Source organism: Thamnophis elegans, chromosome Z (assembly GCF_009769535.1).
Source record: "Thamnophis elegans isolate rThaEle1 chromosome Z, rThaEle1.pri, whole genome shotgun sequence".
Classification (NCBI taxonomy): domain Eukaryota; kingdom Metazoa; phylum Chordata; class Lepidosauria; order Squamata; family Colubridae; genus Thamnophis; species Thamnophis elegans.
Genome location: NC_045558.1, coordinates 113,061,715 through 113,079,136, shown reverse-complemented (window position 1 = coordinate 113,079,136; position 17,422 = coordinate 113,061,715). Strand labels below are relative to the sequence as shown.

General features: G+C 41.0%; 2 protein-coding genes and 1 long non-coding RNA gene across 5 annotated transcripts in view; 1 reads left to right on the top strand and 2 right to left on the bottom strand.

The window, feature by feature from the left end:
• ZNF219 (zinc finger protein 219) overlaps positions 1 to 7,457 on the bottom strand; it is a 29,487-nt gene extending 22,030 nt beyond the window's left edge. For 2 of the 3 annotated variants that reach the window (XR_004256851.1, XM_032235274.1), the window contains exon 1: positions 6,396 to 6,548. The gene's annotated coding sequence lies outside the window, so the exon portion shown is untranslated. Of the gene's footprint in view, positions 1 to 6,395; positions 6,549 to 6,943 lie in introns of those variants that run through there. The other variant, XM_032235275.1, reaches the window with a different exon arrangement.
• Positions 2,479 to 13,805, top strand: LOC116520870. Its single transcript, XR_004256853.1, has 3 exons — positions 2,479 to 6,223; positions 7,916 to 8,113; positions 12,806 to 13,805. It is a non-coding gene; the product is annotated as an uncharacterized LOC116520870 (long non-coding RNA).
• ARHGEF40 (Rho guanine nucleotide exchange factor 40) overlaps positions 12,402 to 17,422 on the bottom strand; it is a 29,795-nt gene continuing 24,774 nt past the window's right edge. The window contains exons 11-18 of the mRNA XM_032235259.1: positions 16,855 to 16,941; positions 16,263 to 16,487; positions 15,811 to 15,972; positions 15,074 to 15,236; positions 14,083 to 14,235; positions 13,890 to 13,996; positions 13,270 to 13,323; positions 12,402 to 12,482 (exon numbers count right to left, since the gene is read on the bottom strand). Of these exons, the coding sequence (XP_032091150.1) occupies positions 13,285 to 13,323; positions 13,890 to 13,996; positions 14,083 to 14,235; positions 15,074 to 15,236; positions 15,811 to 15,972; positions 16,263 to 16,487; positions 16,855 to 16,941 (936 nt within the window). The 3' untranslated portion in view covers positions 12,402 to 12,482; positions 13,270 to 13,284. The remainder of the gene's footprint in view (positions 12,483 to 13,269; positions 13,324 to 13,889; positions 13,997 to 14,082; positions 14,236 to 15,073; positions 15,237 to 15,810; positions 15,973 to 16,262; positions 16,488 to 16,854; positions 16,942 to 17,422) is intronic.

Here is a 17,422-nt window from a genome sequence, read left to right as displayed (position 1 = left end):
CCTCCTGGATGCTACTGTGTTGCAATATTTTCAGGGAGGGCTTATTTTAGCGCATGCACTCAAAAGTCTGATTGGGCTTATTATCCGGGGAGGTCTTATTTTTGGGGAAGCAGGGTAGAACTAGAGATAAATCTAAGGCAGCAGCAGATATAGTAGAAGATGAAGGATTGTTCAAAGGAGAGAAGAAACTGAACCAGTCCTGCTGACATGTGGGTCTCGTGCTAACTGCTTTCCATTAATCAAAGTTTAATCATATGAAAATAAATGCCAGGAAATTCTGGGCAAAGTTACATATATATGATACGCCCGAATATGCATCATATGCAGGTTCGCTCTGATTGACATGGGGTGCTCCATTTCACCCCATTTCACCTCAGGGAAAGCTGTCATCTTTACAATTATATTCATCTGGATCTCAATCTCCAGATGTTGGTAAAAGATTTCTGAATACTTGTGGCCTCTACTTTTGTGACCAATACCATGTGGATAAAAGTGTTAGCTAGCCATGATCCAGCAAAAATGCACTATGCATTTCCAGTTTGAAATCACAACTGGAGTGAGGCAGGAGCTATACAAGAAAATTAAGATATTGAGCAAAATGGGTATTGAGGACAGATTTCTTTATGTATAACTTTGTTATCTTCTTCCAGTAAGCTGAAGAAGGCGTATAGTCATGTCAAAAAGAAAGTACATCCTATTTTAGTTTTGTGGTTTTACATATCAGGACATAGTAAAAATCATCTGATCCTTAGCAGTTCTTAAAAGTAAGTAAATAAGCCTCAAGTGAACAACACAATGTTACACCATGTCATCATTTGTTTTACAAAAAGACACTTTTTAATTCACATAAGCATATTGGATTCAGAAATACTTTCTAGCCCAGAGTTGCCCAATGAATTTTACACAAATGTGAGTGAATTTTCATTAAGATCATAGCAAATCTCCTCCACACACTAATGTATGCATATTAGTACATTTGGCTTTTTTAAAAAAGAGAAATAAATGGAGGGAATCTCTAAGAATGAATTTTAACAACAGCTCCAATTCTTGAGGATCCTTTAAGAAAGCCAAAATTATTAAAAAGTTATAAATCCTACTATATTTGCTGTTAACCAAAAGATCAAGAAGCATTCAAAAAAATTACATATGGAATGGTAACTATTTATTGATACAATATATTATACTCCATATCTTTTTTTCTCTTGCATTTTTTCTACTTATTTTTAAGCACAGTGTTTTTGTAGTATTTCTTTGTGGTTTCTTGCTTTTGTTTTTTTAATTTTTTGTTATAGTATTAAAAGCAATACATTATTTTAAGCAATAGATCCTGTAAACAGTTCCATCTTAAAATGGCTATAGCTATGGAGCCAATTTTCAAAGCAGTCTGAATTCTGAGATCATTTATCATGCTAAGCCATGATTTGTCTTAACCTGCCCCTGATGATCAAATATAGTAGCTGGATTCGCAAATAATGCTAAACCATACATCAGGAGTCTAATAAAACCTCTGTTGTGTCAAGGACTTTAGGTTTTCCAGAACTTTCTGAGAGCTGTACAATAAAAATGGGTGGGCCGAGACTGTTTTTTGCAAAGATTTCAGAAGTTAAACAGACAAAATTAAGTCCTTGACACAACAGAGACTCCTGATGTATGGTTTAGCATTATTTGCCAACCCATGCAAAAAGGTCTACGGCCAACTTGCTGGAGTCAATTCACCATGGTCAACTCTCCATGGCCAATTCACCACAGCCAACTCACTGTGGGACAACTCACTGCAGAACAAGAGTTACACTAATATCAGAGAAGTAGCCAAATAGAATTCACTAAAGAATGCCAAAGGAGGCATTCCTTTGAATGTGAATTCAAATGTAATGACAAATATGAAAATATTTTTTATTTGAAATAATTGAATTGAATTGTCCTACAGCGAGTTGTCCGTGGCAAATTGGCTGTGGCGAGTAGACCATGGCTAGATGGCTGTGGTGAGTTCTCCCATTGTCCATGAAGATGTGTGTCCCTGGTTATTTTGGGCAATGCAAAAGGGATCATGGTGTGCTACATTCTACTCCCAAGCTACTATTTTTTGCATATCTTAAAATATAATGTATAAACTGAAGAGTCTAGATCTACATACTATGCCAATACCAAGCAAACTACATTAAGGTTTAATACAATATGTGAATTGTCATACAAATCGAATAAGCCCAATTTAATTCACCTTTTCTAAGAATTCAGGAGAGAATGTTCACTATATTTAATGGGGTCCATTTGTAGGCCTCTGAGCCAACATGAATTATTCTTTTTTTCAGCCCCAGTTTAATTAACCTGAAATAAAAATTACTTGGAGCATTAAGCACCGTGAGTTATGACCTCTCGATCTGTGTGGCTGTGTGATTCTTGGCTATTTTAATTACTTGTATTGTGTTCTATGTTCCCTTTTCCCCTTCGAGTTGTTCGCCGCCCTGAGTCCCTCCCGGAGAAGGGCGGCATACAAATAAAATAAATCAATCAATCAAATAAATGAATATAAAGAGCTAGCTGAACTGGTAGATCTGAATGAAAGTTCATATTTTGAATGTATGCCTGTACAATCTTGCACATGGAAGGAATCTTCTGTGTAACATTTTACTCCTTATAAATCTTGTCTTAGAAAAGAAAGGGTCTGTATAGTATGTGAGAGCTAACAATGAGAATGTAAGCAGCAAGGTGAAATGAGGTAGTCTTCTCTGCATTCAGAGGATTTAGCAAAAGGAGAAACAGTTGGTGGGCAGAAATCTAAACTTACATTCATAGCAGGGTTGAGTATGAATGAATCAGAGCTGTGAACTCATGCTGTTATCATATGACATGGTTGCCCTGCCCCCTGATAGCAACAGACCTCACAGAAGAACTGAGAAAAATTATGAGAAATTATCTATCTAGAGGTTATATTCACTACAGTAAGACAATACTTCCACAGAACTGACATTTTATGTACATGGCTGAATGCCTCATGTTTCATTTTGCTGTTTTTCAACTTCCTGTGCTTATAGAACCATAGGATCCGAGAGGCTAGACTTAATCTTAATTGTCTCAGCCTTACATCTGGGCAAAGCATATATTTTTCAGGAGCAGAACTGTCATGCCAATCCCCAGGATTCAATTCAAGTGACATACATTTTAGGTAATGTTTGAGCAACATATGTATCAATTTTAACAAAATAATTCACAACTAAAGAGAAATGTCATAACTATTAACCACTGCTTTTAGAATTATAGAAAATGGCCTGTTTATTTATGATGACTTGACTCATACACTGCATTAAATCAGATTCACTTGGTTGTGGTTTATTGAATAAACTATAATAAACACACTATCATAAACCCTGGTTTTGAAATCAGAAGGGATGGATTGCAGTACACAGTAAACCAAAACCAAACCACATTATGTTTTAACTATATTATATGAATTCAGCCTATCATTAACACAAAAACAAATCTTCCTCCTAGATGTCATTTCTTGCTGTTTTTCTTATGTACAGACCTTATCTGTGCCTTTAGAATTATAATCTGAAATAACGATCTACATATTCCTCTGGACATACATTTACCCCCTGATGTGCACTGCATACTTACAATGCCCTTTGAAACATGTAAAATCAGCACAATTTTACATGTTTCAAAGGACACTTTTACAGGATATAAATAGTATTGTGAGGAACTTGTTAAGCAAACTCCACACTACATTTTTTCACCTCTCATAGCAAAATAACTAACAGGACTTCTCTTTCCCCAAGAAGATCATGGAAATTGTCACTTAAAATTATTTACAATCATGTTGTACATATCTATTAATTTGCCCTAATTCTAGGAAAGCAAGACTTGAGTGTTCAATCTATCCAACTCTGGATAGATTAAAAGAGCAGAAAAATTGTTGACAACCAAAGACAAAAATGGGGAGTGGGTGCATGGGTGGGTTTGACATGCTGTCTACATGCTATCCAAATTATCCTAGCGGCTCCGGATAATTTAATAGCATATTCTTTGGAGTAAATCATACTTCTTCAGAGCTGGTGCCCTTCAAAATATTAAATTACTATAGCTTCCATTATCCTAGCCTGCATGACCATTGCAATTTGATAAGATGAGCATTATAGTCTAACCAAGTAGACTATAATAGAAGAATAGAGGCTGTAAAACTCAGATAGATCTGTGACCACTTGTAGAGTTCATATGGAACATCTTTGAATGAACCAAGACAGTAAATAAGAATGTGGCAGAATCTTATTCATATTTTTTTTACTTGTAGAGACAAAGCTTTTTTTTCAATATAGTAATCTTACATTGACATCACAAACTTGTACAAACTAGCCCCTGAAGAAACAGGCTAAACAACGCATCATGCTTCCAGGATGCACAGAAGCATTCCATAGGCAGTAGGGGCACTGCCTAATTTTCTTTTCATTATTGTCTGAAGAATAGCTCTGTGTCATTTGAAAGCTTACAATCTTGAAATAAGTGCAATTTGAAAACTTATAACTTGTTTAACAAAAGGCACCGTTAGGAAAAGTTACTGTCTCAGAAAGAGGACGCTCCTATCCAAAGATTAGTTTTTAATAAAATAGGGAGCAGGGCTAAAATCTGATTGAAAAACAGCCCGTTTTGGAAGATCTGTCCCAAAATCAGAGTGGGAGCGGCTAGTTTTTGTTAGCAGAGAAGGGGGGGGAAACCTCCTTGTCCTTCAAATCATTTTAATTTTATTTATTGAAAAATTCAAGGATTATGCATTAAAGCTAAGCCCTGATTTAGGCACTATACTTCAGATATTATACTGCCACCCTTATTAAGGAATATCTGGCTGCCTAAAATGGTGGCATAGCTTGCTGCACAATTGCTCAAATCAAGCAGCAATGCTGGTGGTATTCACAGGCCTGGAGAAAAGATAGCTGATTCATTTTGGCATCATGCCATGCTAGGCCTATGACAGTATCCTAATGACGAATGTGTTAAACACACACACACACACACAAACACACACACACAAACAAGGTCCTTTGGGCCCACTCAGTGCAAAGAGGGCAGATTGTCCTGTTTTGTTTGTACAAAACACAGGGAGGGAGCTATTTTCTTAATGCAATCTAACTGTACCAAGGGGTGCTGAGGGTAGAAAATGCCAATTATTTTTTTTCCTCCTGAATAAACAAAATGGCTACTTCTTAGAAAAAGGCAACTTAAGAGAGAGGGGGGGGGGGGAAACAGTGGCAATTTTCAACGATCCCCACTCCCAAACTGGGAGGGTGGCTGGCAGGCAGGCCTTAAGCCAACTCCCGCCAACTTCCAAGCCATGAAGGAGTAGGGGGAGGAGGATATATGAATGGGAGCAACCAGTCTCCACACATCGCAACCATGCCATGGCCTGTGAAAGACAAGAGAGTGACTGTCCCAGCAAGACACAGATATTCCCCCCCCCCACTTCCCACCCACACGCCCCAAACAAAGGGAGCAGCTGCCTCAGCAAATGCTCCAGTGCACATTGGAGGGGGGGGGGAATTGGAGGATGAGCCAAGGGAGCTGTTCCCAGTGACTAAGAGCTACTGATCTTCCTCCCACCCACCCTTCGACCCCACCCATAGTTTTCAATCTTTGAGAGCCTCAACTTAGCACTGGGTCATTAGACCACCGACCTTCCCACCTCTCTCCCTTTCCTTGCCAGTGCCCTAAAATGTTCAAAAAACTGTGGGACTGGGGAACAGAAACCACCACCTCCAAAGTGTGCCTGGTGGGGGGGAGGGGTTTTTTTTGGGGGGGGGGGGGGAAGCAGAGCCGAAGGGGAAGAGAACAGTCTTTAAGTACAGCATCGGCCGTCCTGTATTACTTTCCGCCACCCCCCCCCCCCGCGCCCATGGCTACAAGCCACCTGCTCTTCCATCCCTTCTCCGGAATGCTTTCACCCCAAAAATCCTCCGTATCCCCCTATTTCCTCCTTCTGATTTCCGCAGAAGGGATCACCCCCCCACCGGCAATTTTAATCATAATCACGTGGATGGGGGGCGAGACGAGGAACGGGGGGGGGGGAGCGGGAAAGGGATATAGAAAGAAAAAAAAAGAGAGATGAAGGAAATCGCCCGGGTCATTCGGGGATAAGGAAGCCCGAGGCCGAAGCCAGGCGATTTCCGTGCGCCAAAGCGGTGCGCGCCCAGAGCGTAGCCCGGTGCGGTCGTGCGGCCGGCTGCCTCCCGCCCCCGTAAGAGGAAAAGTGAAGCCCGGGCCGCGTTCCCCCCCCCCTGCCATGCACCTGCTGTGGGTGCCGGGCGAAGGGTGGGGGGAGAAGAGACGAGCGGCCGGGCTGGCGGGTTTTCTGGGGAGGGGGGCGCACGGTGGGCGGGCGGACGACACGGCGCAGCGCAGCTACTCACCAAGGCGCACGGCGAGGCGGCGCGGAGGAGGGGGCGCTCCGGGGACCCGCCGCGTCGTCGGGGCTGGGCCGGGGCGAGCAGCCTCCCCGCCAATGGGGCTCCCCCCTCTCCTCTCCTCCTCGCCGTCTCTCGCTCGCTCGCTCGCTCGCTCTCCCTTCCTTCCTTCCTCCCTCCCTCCCTCTCCCTCTCTCGCTCCCTTCCTCCCTCCCTTCCATTGTACGGAGCCGCAGGCAGCGGCGGCGATTTGCATTTCTGAGCCTTGCGCGGCGAGGGATCACCCGGCTCCATTGTGCGCTCCGGCTCGGCCGGGGCAGCCCTGCCTCGAGGGTGGGGGGCAGCCCGGGTTGGAAAGGAGGGTGAAAGAAGGAGAGAAACATCGAAACACGGCCAGCTTTGCTCGGGCACCGGGCGCGGGAGACAAAATATTCGTCCCACGAAAGTAGACACTTTACTCCGGTGCATCCAAAACCTTTCTGCCCAGTTTTGCCAGGGCAGCCCTAGGAGCGATCAGAACGATTAGAGCCAGAGAATAGTAGATTGCCACTTACTTCATTTGCTTCCCCCTCCCCCGAGAGAAAATGGCAGGATGGGTGGCATTACTCTGGCACAAGTTATTGTCTGCACTCTGATGGGGGCCCGCGGAGGGACACACATCCAGTTCTGGGATGGTATTTCATACAGGAGAAAAAAAAATAGCACTGTCGTAAGCCAAGAACTCCCTGCTGCTGTTAGAGTCAAGCAAACAGTAGTGCAATTGAAGATTACAGAGAAGAGGATTGGAGAGGCAGGATCAGCCTGTCTCAGCCTGCTCAGTTGGGCCACGAAAGGGGGTGGGCAGAAGTGCTGGTAACTTGGCACAAGCAAGCATTGTCTGCTTTGTTGTAGATTAGTGGAAGAAATCAATACAATTTTTTGGGATGACGGAGTGTCCCTGGCAGGAGGGAGGGGAGCAGAATGTTAGCCCAGCATAGTTAGGCACAGACTGGCTTTGTTTTGCTGTGTCCAGACTGAAGGCACAGGCCGGGATTGGCATCACTAACTGATAGGTCATTTTCATATCCCAAAGCGTCTCATCTTTTAAGGCTAATACAATACAATAGCAGAGTTGGCGGGACCTTGGAGGTCTTCTAGTCCAACCCCCTGCCTAGGCAGGAAACCCTATACAGTTTCAGACAAATGGCTATCTTAAAGACTTCCAGTGTTGGGGCATTCACAACTTCTGGAGGCAAGCTGTTTCACTGATTAATTGTTCTAACTCAGGAAGTTTCTCCTCAGTTCTAAGTTGCTTCTCTCCTTGATTAGTTTCCACCCATTGCTTCTTGTTCTACCCTCAGGTGCCTTGGAGAATAGTTTGACTCCCTCTTCTTTGTGGCAACCCTTGAGATATTGCAACACTGCTATCGTGTCTCCTAGTCCTTCTTTTCATTAAACTGGACCTACCCAGTTCCTGCAACCGTTCTTCATGTTTTAGCCTCCAGTCCCCTAATCATCTTTGTTACTCTTCTCTGCACTCTTTCTAGAGTCTCCACATCTTTTCTACATCGTGGCGACCAAAACTGAATGTGGTAGAGCTGAAACTGAGCATTGCTGGGACAAAGGGTGAGATGCTGGATGGCTTCTAAAAAGCACAAGGAGGAACGGGAAGGCAAAATTCCACTCCAACATTTTACTCTGCCATGGGCTGCAGCCAAGTTTGTGAGCAGCAGCAGCAGCAACAGGTAGGTTGTGCTACCACTGAGTAAGAGTCAAGCCCTGTCTGTGCTTTGTTACACCACACTGCTGACAAGCAGACCTAAGTGGTTCTTCCAGGCATGTGGTCTGATGGAAGGGCCTCTCAGTGCTGCTGCTCAGCCACTCAGGTCAGTCGAGGAAAAGGAACATTCTGGTTGCCAAGCAACCACGTCAGGTTTTTATCTACCTCTCATGTAGCTTTCTAAAGAATGAGAAAGTGAGCACACCAGCCAAATATCTAAGTCAGGAAAACAGATGGGAAAGAGGCCAAATCAACTTGGCATTGTGTTCTCCCTAAAGGGGGAGGGGGACTATTCAGAAACCAGGGCAAATAAATGGATAAATGACAGTGTGAGCTGAAAAACCCTGATTTGCTGAGGGAGGGGTAGATAAAAGCAGGTTTAATAAAACTGCGTAGGTACAGCTATATACACTGCTTTATACTATACTTTACAGCTATATACTGTATTTGTGACTCAGAAGTCCCACTGATTTCAATGGGATTTCTGTCCAAATATGTACCTAATTGCAGCCTTGTAAAACTATTTATAAATAAAGCCTTGCTGAAAATAGCTTTTTCTCCATTAGAGATCCCTCCAAGTGAAAGAAAAGTCTAAAGGATGATACAGTTGATGTAATAACAAAAGCCACTTATAGAAACAAAACTACCCAAATCTAAGCTTATATTCCAATCAAAATAATGTGAAGAAAATGCTAAATTAACTTTGATCAGAGAAAAGATACTATCTGTTTCTTGTTTACTAAAAAAATCAGACTTTTACATGAAATAGAAAAAATGAACTTATGATTTATGATTTTGATTAGACAGGATAGATATAGAAAGAAGAGAGTTATGTAGCATAAAAGGGAAATTTATAGTTATAACTGAAGTAAATAAGATTGGAAGCTACTTGTGTGGAAAAAATACAGTACTGTAGCTTTTAGACATGAAGAACAAAAATGATTATTGTTTCAGCAGGCTTTTCTAAGAAATATAATCTTGTTAGGCAACTCTGATGGAATATCAGCTCTGTTTAGTACTTACAATGCCTTGCATTTATTGTAGTTAATAACTAAATCACTTCAAATAGATTAAAATGTGCATGATATCCCCATATTTTACCTTCCCCATGAAAATTGGGCCTGAAAATGCTGAACATTCAATTCCAATATTGATTTATCCATTCTGATTTTTCTAAACCAGTAGAATTAAGAATATTCCCTATCTTTACAGCCCACAAAGCAATCGCAATCTCCATCAAATGAGTTCCCATCTTCTCTCATTCGTTGCTCAGTATGTAGCACTGAAATACAACGTAAAATTTGAAGCTAGTATATGTGTAAAGTTGTGGATGCCACAAAAATCTGGGCTAAATACACACTAATGACTGGATGTTAAAAAGTTTTTTTACTCTCGACAAAACCTTATTTCTTACTTTCCCATTTTGTTTAGGGAGGAATTATTTAGAGGGGAGGGAGCGAGACTATATTCTCAAGTATATGCTGCAGTTCCTTCCATTTAAGCATGAAGTGTGGCCCGAATATGAAAGAGGAAAAGAATGTCATCTGATTTTAGCAGCAAAAGCAAAGCTAGGATAAGAATACTGAATCATGCCCCTAATTCACTATCAATCACCACTGGAATTACTCAAAAAGTCAAATTAGCCATTCTTAATTGTATGTTAATAACCCCAATACTGTTTATATTTTAATACTAGCAGGGTGGCATAGAGGAAGAGTGTCACTGGGACTAGATTACACAGGGAAAGACAAACACCCTGAAGGGAAACAGTTCCAGTTGCTACCTGGATAAAGTTTTTTTTTCTCTATAGTTAATTGGAGAAATAGATGGTTTTCATTGAGACTATAGCTCATGAAAAGATTAAACATCCTTCATGTTGGTCCTATTGACTAAGTGAGTGTGTACACAATAAAAAGATGTCCTTGTTTTTTATTTACTTCATAGACCTGTCTGTTTAGGGCTTTGAGCAGGGCAACAACCCAGAAGTGATTTGCTACTGTCTTCCAGAATGTCTTTTGACTTCCCAGGCTTACCTATAACACTGATATTTGTGGTAGTCCCTTCCAGGTTTCCTAACTAGATCTGAATTAGCTTAGTTTAACTATGGTCAGCTAGATGTGCATTTAAAACAAAAATAAAAGTTATGAATGCAACTGGGATAATCCTAGTGTGGCCCTTTTAAGAAGAAACTGCACACTAAAAAATATACAAGCAAATATAAACAGTTTGCAAGAAACAGTTTGTGTGTCTCACCCATCAGTTAGCAGAATTTTAAGTGTCCCATCTAGTTGCTCTTCAAGTTGCATAATACTGATACATCTTACAACTTTATGGACAGCATGGTGAAAAATTAAACTTCATTGATGCCTCTTTAATAAGATTTAAATTCAGCACTATTAATTTATGCTGGTCAAACATAAATGAGCACCAGGCTCATCCAAAACTGGTGATAAACAAAAGAAATAATTCTGCTCCAAAAAGGATTGTAGGACCACCTCGTTAATAGAAATGAATAGCAAAAGAGGTACTTATAAAGTATTGTAATCCTTTCAGTTGTGGGAACTGATATCTCAGTATTTTAAAAAAATAGAAGAAAAGTCATGGCACAATATATTTAGTGGCATTTATGGCAATATTCAAATGTCTACTAATACTGCTCAGTCTCAGTGCATTATTCCAATGGTATGACTTTATATTCTACATTACTTCTTGCATCTTCTTACAATTTGCTTGCTTTTGAAGGAATAATATCACAATAGATATGACCAATATTGAATTGCCCTTTGTTCCCACTGAAAATCATTAAGTGCAAGTATCTTAATATGGATTTACCTCAGTGATTTTTATCACTTTTTCTATGTGGGCAAAAAAATAAAGTCCTATATTAAATTCCTAGAGGATATATAAAAAAGGGACAGATGCCAAATAACTCAACTTACCAAATTAAAAAAAATCTGTATCCAGTAGTACAGTCACATTGCTTCCCCCCCCCCGTTCAAAAATTAGAAACTCTTGTTCAATTCTAAATATAGCACCATTTGTACTTCTTTATAGATTACTTCCCCCAATCAGAATTATAGTAAACTGCATATAAAAAAACCAAACAAGTCAACTTTATGCTACAGGGAAAAGCAACCATCCCTCTTCCCCAGTCTTTGATATTTTCACTCACACTGCAATAGATTTTCACATGGAAATTGGTTTTGTACAAATCTTGTTCCTTAAACAAGCCATGTTGGTTATATTATTTAATCATCTCAAAAATAATTTTGAAAATTGAAGATGTATGTTTGCAGTTCAAGGATCTCTTCCTTATGCTCAGGGTAATCATGAAACAATGATTCTCATGTTTCTTCAAACTGCAAGAATGTAGGGGTATAGTTTTAACCAAGAGCTCTTCATCAAAACTCCCTGCATAGAAATATTAACAAACATAAAATAGATATCTAACATATTTTAACTCTCCTTGCCATGCCGATTACTCTACAAAATAAGATGCAAAACAAAAAACTCAACATCCCAATACAAATTGACAAGCATCTTCTTTGCATTCTAAAGTGGCACAATCCCAGAGAAATTGTTATCTTGAGAGAATATATGGCATTGTGCATACTGTACATCATTCTTATACTGTTATTACTCTTCTGATCTTGAGTAACTCACCTAAAGATAACTGATCCTATTTTAGAAGGGAGTAGTTTTTTATACGGCAATCACATACCCTTCTATGTAGCCCAGATGCCCTCGTTCTTCCTTTTATTCTAGAATTATCTTGGAGAAAGTTCAGGAAATTGATATTGTAGTTGCCTAACAACTGCAGCCTAGATTCTTTCAACACCCAGTGAAGAGAGAAAATACCAATCAATTTTAAGACTAAAGGTTAAGACTGGAGATAGGGTAACCAATAAATGCACAGATTCATATACACTGGGTATTACCATATTTGATCCTCAATAGAAGATGATTCAACCCACCAACTTCCCTCTTTCCCAGTAACTTTTAATTTGGGTGAACCTGGAAGTTTCCTAGTTGAGCTTCACAATCCAAGAAAATGGCAAAAAAGGCACTCAATGAGTAGTAATCAGGCAGGACATGGAAATCCCACCGTGGAATATGACCGATCTAGATGCTTCTGTGGAGTGGTTGAAGAGCCATCAGGAAATGCGTAGGAGCAAGTCACAATATTGTTGAATATGACCATCCATTTGTGTCCCAATCCCCAAGTTGCTGCAATGATCTCAAACTGTCCTGTTCCCAGAATCCCTAGGAACTGAATCTTGCCGTCCATGACTTCCTGGCGAGAAGAGTTTCCGATGCAGGCTCCACACCCAACGCTAAAAAGAAAAAGCAAATCAGACTCTAGAAATTCATCACAAAATTTAAATATGTCTGTTGAACACCTATTCTTCCCTTTCAAGTTTTCAATCTGCACATCTCTACTTTATATTTGAATCTTTAAAATCCATTCTGACCTTATGAAATTTAATATGAGTTTAATTCTTAGTACCATTATGCATTAAATAATACATAGCACTAACCAACATGCAATTAGAAAGCAGCACTTTGTAGCACTTTTTTTTTAGTATCCATAGCATTTCAGCTTGGTTGCTTTCTAACTTGATCTCCTGCAAATGTGTTCCATTTCTACTCTCATCAGCTCCAATCAGCATCAGCAAGAGATGATGAAACTTGCAGTACTGGAAGGCATCAAGTTGTTCACTATGTTACAACAACTCTGCAAGATTGGTTGGTATTTCATTATCCAGACGGAGGGCTAGAAAACTCAGCTCACACTGTTAGCCATTATGTTAGCCAGCTGCATAGATATTAGAGGAATTTTAAACAGCAATAGTGATATAAAGACAACTGCATGGCAGTGGCACACAGGACAGAGAAGCTATGGGACGGTGGAACACAAAAGGAAGAGCACCTGGACACAGAATCACTCATTTAACAGGGATGAAGCAGACATCCTGAAGTATCCCTGTAATATAGACTGAAAGAAAGGCTCTTGGGAATATTATGTGTTGCAGCTTCAGGGAAATGGGGATGGCAGGGAGCAGATACAGGAACGGAGTGGGAGGTTGCACAAAGGCAGAAAAGTTTGGCAGGTGGCTGTACCTGGCCGCCCCAACCTCAGAGTGGGGTCACTGGTTCGTCAGCAATGCCAAAGCTCTGGCAAATAAAGAAAAAAAACAAAAGCCTTCAGGGATGACCTAATGAACCCTGGAGAGGAAGGGGTGGGATAGCTGAATCATACTATTTGGAACACAAAACACATAACTCTTAAAATAGCCAGAAGGGTACCAATAGCTGAAAGATGGTCTTTCACAACTTTGTGATGGGACAGAAATGGCAATGGTAGGTGAAAAGACTTGGGGGCACCCTTTCATTCGGGGCAAGTCACATTCTTAATAATGATTTCTATAATCAACAGATTCAACTGCTAATAATTTCTCTGATTCACAGTATTTCAGGCCGTAACCACTTCTCCCCAGGGAATGAGGTGGGGTCACTTCCAAGGGATCTTGATTATAATAATGAGATGTCTAGGTTGAGACCCTCCCTCTGTATGTTTTTGAAAGCAAAAGTTAATTCAAGTAGAATGCCAGTCTAGCACAATTTCCCTTTCCCCACATATAGCCTGAAATAATACAGTCAAGAAAAAGTATCAAATTAATGAAAGAACTCAAATTACAAATCCTATCACCAAAAAACATTTCAACACTGAATAAACTCACCGACTGATGTTGTCCTAAAGCAGAGCTGCTGCCAGGCAGTGAACTTCTCCCCTGCCTAAGTGGTTCATGGTGGCTTGGGGAGGTTCCCTCTGACCCAGAGGTGTGAGCTGAGAGGAACACAGAACATAGTTAAGCACCAGTAGAAGCAACTACTAGTCTCTTGAGAGGGTTGATAGAAGAATAGTGATGCTACCTCTCGGGATGGGCTTGACATCTAAGTCCCATTCCTCTTCCTCAAAGTGGCCAGGGAGTGATAAACCAGGAGGGGGACCAGGGCCAAGGCCCAGAGGAGCTAAGCGCTGAGAAGGGCAGGAGGACAAGCTCATTGAGACACTTGGCTGGGCAGCTGAAGAGAGTGAGAGGAGGGAGAAAAAAAAAGAGACAAACATCCAAGGCATTTTGATTCAGTACCCCTGTCCTTGAGAAGACCTCTCCCTCTAGTGTTTGTTCCCATCTCATTAACAGAAAATGTTATTTCAACCACATTTTTGTGGCCTTTCTCCATTTTAAACTCATGTGGGCCAAATAAGGCGGGGGGGAATATATTTTTTTTGGTCCATTCTTTGCTTTCTGGTTACAGAGAAAAATGTTCTGAGATTGATCCACCAGTTTTCACTGTTTGCAGATCTATTTCCACTCTTCTCTTCCCTGCAATTTTTTTGTGTATAGTAAAGGCAATGGCTACATTTACTTAGAATTAATGCATCACTGCACTGTCTGTTCCAGTTTGCTTGTTACTGCTTTTTTATCTTATCAGTTCTGAAGCAGCCAACTGCCTGGAATGTAAGGCCCCATCCATACACATGCAACTCCCACTCCTTCAAAAACAAAACAAAGGGAATGTATCAAGATTAGGCCTATCTAGAAACCCCAGTCATCATGATGCTGGAAATCAAATGACATCATCAAAAGTGTACCTTTGTTTCAAACTCACTTGATCACACAAAGTAGCACTTGTTTTGTCTGACAGATCTAGTTCTTTAAACTTACGGGGGTAATGATACTAGAAAACTGCATTGATTGTCTTTCAAAATAAAATTATTGTTAATCTTTGACATAGATTTTATGCAACTTTTTATCACTTTCTTTTCTTTCAAGAAAAAAGATTTTAAGAACCAGAACCCTCCCTCCCAGCAAAACATTCCCCTATTTAGCTGACCCTCCTCAGTTAGGCATGCTCATACCTTGTCTCCAGAGGAGTTGGGCTATAATATTTGTCCACTGATGCTTGACTTCAGCAGAGGCCGCTTGCAATGTATAGGCCTGTCGGGATGATCCCCTTCCGAACCAAAGCTCAAAACGTAACCCACTAGAACCAACACTCTCTGTCAATCCCATGGAAGCAGTCTATATGAAGACAGAGGAAACCATAGAAAATGTGGCAGTGTACACAGTTCATAGTCGGACGCAATGTAGTTTGACTTTTATTTAACTATTCTGCAGCTTCAATCAGTTATAACTTATTCAGTAAATCATTATTAAACACATTGCTCACTGCAATATAATGAACCAGGTCTCTGAGTAAACATTGTGGCAGCATCTGAAACAGGAAGTAAGTCTACATACAAACCTGAGACAGGTGATCCTGGAAAAAAGGGAGTTTTCTGGTTGGAAAGATCTTTCATCAAGAATTGTAATTTTATTCCCTCTTGTCAGCTGAGCTATTGGTGACTTAATCAGACCCTTTCTTCCCCCCGCTTTTTATTTTTCTCCCCAATCCTTTTTCCCCACACTGCATTTGCAGTGGATTTCAGCTATTTGTCATGAGCAAGTCTGACAATTATGTTTATTTATGGAAAGGATAATTAAAGCCATTTCATTCCAGATAACAATTTCATCAGTGTGGATCAAAATAGCCCCAAATTGTACTTCTATCCCTAAAGCCTGGGAAAATATTATTCAATATAATCACTTTACTTACCTGCAAGGCCTGTTTGCAGACATAGCCACCCTCAGCTCCTTTGCATTTGGTAAAGAGTAGCAACTGTTCAAATAGGAAAACATGCCGCTGGCATTTACGGCGTCCAGACAACAGAATGAGTTCACCACGCTGAAGCAATGTCCCTTGTTCTGACAGTCTCATCTGCAAAGGAGCAGGAACACACGTGAAACTACGGTTGCCATTCCGTCTCAGAAGAGTGAGGAGAGTGTCAGTTCCCCCAATTTGCCCACCAGGATTTTTGTGTTTACTATTAAGCATTTAGAGCTTTGCAAAATCCAAGATCAAGAGTTTAGCAACAGCACAGAACTTTGCAAGTGTCAGGAAAGATTAAACTGGTGGGTTTAGACAAGTAGCATAGGAGGAAATGACACATGCACAGTAAGCAGCAGGAAAAATGCAGCACTATGTGATGGAAGCACCCATGTGCTCACCTCGCAGCCTCGGATCTGCTCTATGGCCAGCAGGTCTCTGCCTCGCTGCTCCTGTGACTCCAGCAGTTGCTGGGCCTCCTGTAGGGTTTGGCGGTCAGGCCCCTGCTCGAGCTCACATTCATGTAGAAGTTCACCTAGGAAGCGCCGGTACCGCTCCAGTTGCTCCAGAGGCACCTGCAAAGTGTGTGCTATCTGTCCATCCTCACGTGGCTCCATCAGACCTTTCTGCAGGAAAGAGAGGATAAAAGCAGAAGGCTAGAATGAAACACTGGAAACAAACCACTTGGGTGTTACCTGTTATACCATCGTTTCCTGGAAATCTCGTCATCCAGATCTCTACAGTGAATGAAACTATACAAATGTCTCAAAGTCAAGCTTTTGGGGGGGGGGGGGGAGATGGCCAGCAGGCTGTGCATCATCAAATTCTCAATGCAACTATAAATATGCCAACTTCAAGGACACCTGATCTAATGAGTAAAAAGGGCCTCTTATGAACAGAAGCAGTTTCTTTAGCAGTTGAGCGATTCATCCGGCCTTAAAAAAATAAAAAGGGAAATTCCATCTGTCTGCCACGTGGCCGCAGCTCATTTACCTTGCCAGTGCTCCGAAGCAAAGCCAGGGCAGCCTGGAACTTGTGGTGATCTTTGGCATAGATTGCATACAGTTGCAGCTCTTCTCTCTGAAGGTAGGAAAGAGAGAGAGACAGGGGGACAGAGACTCTCTCATTCATCAGTGGAGCAACAGTTAGGCAAATTGCAGGAAAATTAGCTATTGGAACAGAGCAAAATCATCTCTCTAGCTTGGGGGACAACATATGCTTATTTTTTCCTTTCTTCCTCCCATTCTTTATAACAGGACAAATGTTATCCCTGAGAAAGCTCAAAACAAGGACTACCATCTTTCTCTCAGCCTTGCTGCTTTTGAATTCCATGCACTAATTATGAAATTAACATTCCTTATAAATTTATTTCCATGCTAATTAAAGCTTGGCTTGATAATTTGTATTATCAGACTTTTAAAGGCACAGGAGAAAACATTTTAATAAAATGATAGGCTCTTTGAAAAAAAGAGGTCTTTTTATTAATGGAGAGAAGCAAAAACTTTATAACAGGCATGTAGGTGAAGGTTTCCTGTAGTAGAACAATTAAACAAAGAACATG